At 35.0% G+C, this 5118-nt stretch overlaps 1 protein-coding gene across 1 annotated transcript; it reads right to left on the bottom strand.

Annotated features, from left to right (window-relative positions):
- Positions 1-2925: 2925 nt before the first annotated feature.
- On the bottom strand, positions 2926-4826 carry LOC106336243 (alpha-1,6-mannosyl-glycoprotein 2-beta-N-acetylglucosaminyltransferase). The gene is made up of 2 exons (XM_013775014.1): positions 4524-4826; positions 2926-4418 (listed from the first exon to the last, which is right to left on the bottom strand). Exon 2 carries the CDS (start codon positions 4407-4409, stop codon positions 3147-3149), a length of 1263 nt encoding a protein of 420 aa, XP_013630468.1. The 5' UTR covers positions 4410-4418; positions 4524-4826; the 3' UTR covers positions 2926-3146.
- Positions 4827-5118: the final 292 nt, after the last annotated feature.

Here is a 5118-nt window from a genome sequence, read left to right as displayed (position 1 = left end):
CTACTTTCAACTTTGGTTGTCTTTAATTATCTGCAAACTATCTCTCACCAGAAGAAGAGTTATTTGGTTTTTAAATAAAGGAGAACGTTGATGGGTCTTTGCATTTCGAGAAAATAAGCATGTCTTTTGCTTCATGCATGAGAACATGTTCAGATAGTTACATGGCATCGACGTTAAACAATGCAACAAAGAAACCAACTAAAATCCAATAGTCACCAAAACAAAACAAAAACCCCAGAAAAAGTGACACAAGCACACCATCATATGTTCCTCAGTGGGAATTGGGATGCAGACAACTAAATACGAAAAATATATATGTATCAACTGGTCTTCGTTCACAAAGCGTCCTACACGTAACAACAAACAGCTGCCTCCCTACTAATTCCACCACCTCCGACCCTCTGCTTTGCCAAATAACTGCACGCACCAACACAAGTGTAAGAACAACATAACTAACAACGCTAACACTAAGTAAAACTGAACAACAACAGGATACACAAATAACCCCGCGCTTGCGCGGGGCTCGGCCTCTAGTTAGTTTTAAGTTGGAAGCCCATCAAGCTTAAGATGGTATCAGAGCCCGGTCCATACAGTCTAACCCGATCCATATCGATCTGGTCCAAAGTTGGTCCATTGATCCTTTCCCGAGCATTCCAAGATTGGCTCTCAAAAAGCGATCATCTCGAGAGGGCGTATCAGACACAAAGTGTTCCACATTGGTAGTTATAAGGAATCTTTAGTAATATATAAGATCAGATGAATCATTCCACTTATCACCAATTGATTTTAAGTTGGAAGTCCATCAAGCTTAACATCTCTAAGTATATATGTTCGGTCTGGATTCTCAATTATCAATGAAAATTTAGAGGAAAAAAAATCATCCTTTTCATTAATTACTGAAAATGTACTATTGTGGGTTTATATAAGAAATTGATCATGCAAAAACCAGAGCCTTAAACCAATGTGTAACGCCCATTCCCTTATCCTCACAACAGTTTTAACAATATTCATTTCCAGGTTTAATACTTCATTGAACTATTCGTGTATGATTGAATTTGTAATTAAAAATATCTCTTTCAAATTTTGATTGATTTCGTGCGTCGTCATTTGCATCAAAATCCCGCCTGAAGAATGTAGTCTCATGTTAGCTGACTTCTGCTGCCACGTCGCTGTAAATATGTGCAGCTCGAGGATATACAAAAACTCCATATTTTTAGTGTGTTGTGGCAAAAAAAATTCAGTCATCGAAGGAAGCTCGTCTCCATCAGCCTAAATTAAATCAGATAATTATATCAAGATCATCACTCATCAGTATAGTATTTTAGCAAAAAAAAAAAAAAACATCATCAGTATAGATATAAACTTAAAAGTTGAATTACTAAAAACAAAAGAGTGGTAAGCTTATTATTTTAATTTTTGTTGATTCTTTTATAATATTAAATATACTAATTTGTTTTTATAGCGGAATACTAAATATATACTCATGTGTACTTGTTTATATATGGATTTTACATGTTGAATACTATACTTGTTTTTAAAATATAAATATAAATTATTAAACTATTTTATTTTGATATAATGTAAATTGTCAGTGAATTTTACATGTTTGAATACTCTATACTTATTTTTGGAAAAACGGCATAACCTATTCGAAGTATGACAAAATGTTCAATGGTCTTGATGGGCTTCCAACTTATCATAGAACATACTAAGAGATACTCTATACTTGTTTATAAGTATGTTTTATGTAAGACGATAAAATATGTAGTTTTTTACACCGCCATATAGTCATACTTCATTGCATCAACCTCATTACTCCTGCTGGTGACATATAGTATTAAAGTTGATTTGCGGTATGTATCGTAATTCGATGTGATTTGCAGAAAAAATTATGTGGTAAAATGTAAATTTATATGATAAGTTTGCAGTAAAAGTATGAGTTACAATTTTCTTAAAACTAATGACCGGTAACCTTTTTGATGTACAAGTTACGGTACAATTTTTATAAATAATTATTATTATAAATTTCTAATAATGAATTATTTATTAAAAATAAATAAAGCATTAAACCATTTAAGATAAATAAATAATAAACAACTATTTTTTTAATATGTATAAAATACAAATTTGACAAAAATAAGTTGTAGAATTTATTTTCTAAAAATTATAGTAACTAATAATATAATTGATTGGTAAACCTTTTTTATATAAATTATAGTAAATATTATTTCAAATAAATAAAAATTATAAATATAAAATGATTATCCTTATTACAATTTCAATAAGAAAATATATTAGAGAAAATTAATATCTATTAAACTAAAACTAATGAATGATACATAAACATTTGTATTATATATGTAATAGCAAAAAAACTCATATAAACATACAACTTTATATACAAACATAATTAATAATTTTTAATATAAAATTATTCTGTTGAATAATTTAAATGGAAATAAGAATGCTTATAAAAGGACTAAGAAGTAAATAGTTATTAAGTAACCAAAAGTAAATACAAATACCATGTTTCAAAAGATGATAAATTGTTTAAAGTTAAAAAAAAACAAACGTGGAAATAACAAATCACCAAAACACCAACTCAAGTTCTAATACACCTCTTTTCCTTGCTGCTGGGTTTAGAATTTGATTTAGTGATTTTACAAAGAAGACAACTGAAAAATATAACTCAACTTTACCACATTATAACTCAAACACAAAATCAAAAAGTTATAAGTAAATCAGGATTGATAATATTTTTGATTTATACCTCTAAGTCAAACTAAATCAAGTATAAATCATGTTACCAATCAAAGCCTTCCGCATTCCGTAAGACCTTAGTGATTTTGCAAACACAAAACTCAAACCAAATCTAAACAAACAGCAATTACCTCTTTTTTTTTTTTTTTTTTTGAGCAACAGCAATCACCTCAAGATTCCATCAACTTTGAAACTATTGTCGATTAGTAAGAAATGCGACAGAATCTTTTCGAAAAAGAGGCACTGAGCAATATAATACACACAAAACATAACAATAAAAATACAACAAGAAACCCGAGGCCAACAGTGTCACAATACCACGTGAAAAGGACAGAGTTACTGACTATATCACCACTAGTTTACTCGGAAGTCTTAAGAAGCTTCACTCAAGGAGATGCATCTCTGCTATTGAAACGATACATAGTGGCAAAATCCAAACACAAACGCCGGTCCCTTTCGTCGCCCCAACCTCCCCAACCTTTGAAACCAGCTTTATAACCAGGCTGATGTTCGAACACCCGAACTCCCCATTCTTTCTTTACGTTCACAACTTTATCCGTTTCCTTAACCTCAATGTTCACGACCCCATTATCCATACAATCACCTTCCCCTCCTCTACCTTGATGCAACCCGCATTTCCCAAAGTGAACCGCACTCGTCCTAGGCCCTCTCAAGGTGTAAACCGGCGAACCAAACGAAGGGAAAACCGTCGCCCACATCGTTATATCCCAATTATAATCATCGAAGAAACAAAACTCTCTCGCCTTGTGGCGTATCTTCTCCCACACACTTCTGTTAAAAGAGTACCCAACGTTCCCCATCCTCTCCGCGACCAAACTATCAAACCCTTCCCCTCTCGACTTCACGTCAGACGGCGCCAAGTTAGCAGCAAAACAGTCAGGGCATTTCGCGCGTTTCAGCGTCGCGAGAGTCTGAATATTGCGGTAAGCGTTAGGGAAAAGAAAATGATCTTCTTCAATGAAAAGGAGGTGGCCGTCGTGATCTCTACTCTCCTCCAATCCATCCCACACAGTGTTCATCATCCACCACCAGTGATGCTTCAAAGATACAATCTTCGGAGACCGGTGGTTCCCATACTGATCCGGATCGCCTTGGCAATCCTCATCACCTTTGTTCTTGCAGTCGTTCGCCGTCGTCCCAGGGAAACTCTCTCTAAATATGTGAGGAGAGTAAGGCGAGAAGATCTGTTTCACCTGGCAGAACTTGATACTCTCCACGATCTTGTTCATCTCTTCGAAGTAACCGTCGTGGCTAACGATCAGCAACGTCTCGCTTATCCCTTCGACTTTGGATAAGCTTTCGACGGTTACTCGAAGATACTGAGGACGATTGTGCACGTACAAGACGATAACCACACGGTCTTTCCCCAGATTCGGGTACAGATCCAGATTCCTCGGTGGGGAACTGTTCCTCTTATGCAGCCTAACCGAGATTGGATTACCTCTGGCGACACTTAGCAGTGACACATTAAGCTTGGGTGCAAAATCAATGTCGGAGAAGGGATTGTTTAAAGCTGTTCTGGGTAAAGAGACCAACATGAGAACTACGGAGACCGTAACTGCAACGAGAATCCCTAAACGACATAAAGCCGTGTCTTTCAATCTCTGCTTCTTCCAAGGGGTTTCCATAGGCACAAACTAGTAAAAAAAAAAACCCCAAACTCTTAAAAGCAGCCTAAACAACCCAAACTCTAAATTTTCCAAATCTCCTTAAAACCCCTCTGCGGAAAAAAAGTTGCTTACTTTTTGATTGAGGGAAGTAATCAAACCGTGAAGAAAGGATTAGAGAGACTCCAGATTTGACATTAAAGCAGTTTCTTAGAAGAAATCACGAGATGGGTGAGACATGAGATTTCATCAGGAAATGAGAAAGGAAGGAAAGGGGGAGAGAGCTTTTGTGAGTCACTGAAGAAAAGTCTTTAAGAAAGACTCCTGTTTCGTTTTTGACTCTAGTGCCGAGTCTAGCGTGACTTTGGGTTTCGCATTTCATTGTCAGCTAACGATGGTTTGCTCGAATTTACATTTCTGCCATCCAATTCTGACTGCTGTTTTTTTCTTTCTTTTTTCCTTTTTTTTGTTTCCGGAAGCTTTATAATGATACATATAATAGGCAAAGCATATGGAACACCTTTTTTTTAATAACTTGTTTGCTTAAATTGCAATCAACATTTTGTGCGAATAGTTCGTTAGGATGTACCATCATCCTCTATGACGTAATGCATTTAACCACGTTGATTAAGAAGATGCTTCTCTTTAAAGATTACTAATTAATTTTTCGGATTAACTATTTATTTCCACACCATAATTTTTATATAATAACAAATGTACACAATATTTC

Source organism: Brassica oleracea, chromosome C3, assembly GCF_000695525.1.
Source record: "Brassica oleracea var. oleracea cultivar TO1000 chromosome C3, BOL, whole genome shotgun sequence".
Classification (NCBI taxonomy): Eukaryota; Viridiplantae; Streptophyta; class Magnoliopsida; order Brassicales; family Brassicaceae; genus Brassica; species Brassica oleracea.
The sequence above is the reverse complement of the archived record's forward strand: the minus strand, read 5'-3'. Positions and strand labels throughout refer to the sequence as shown.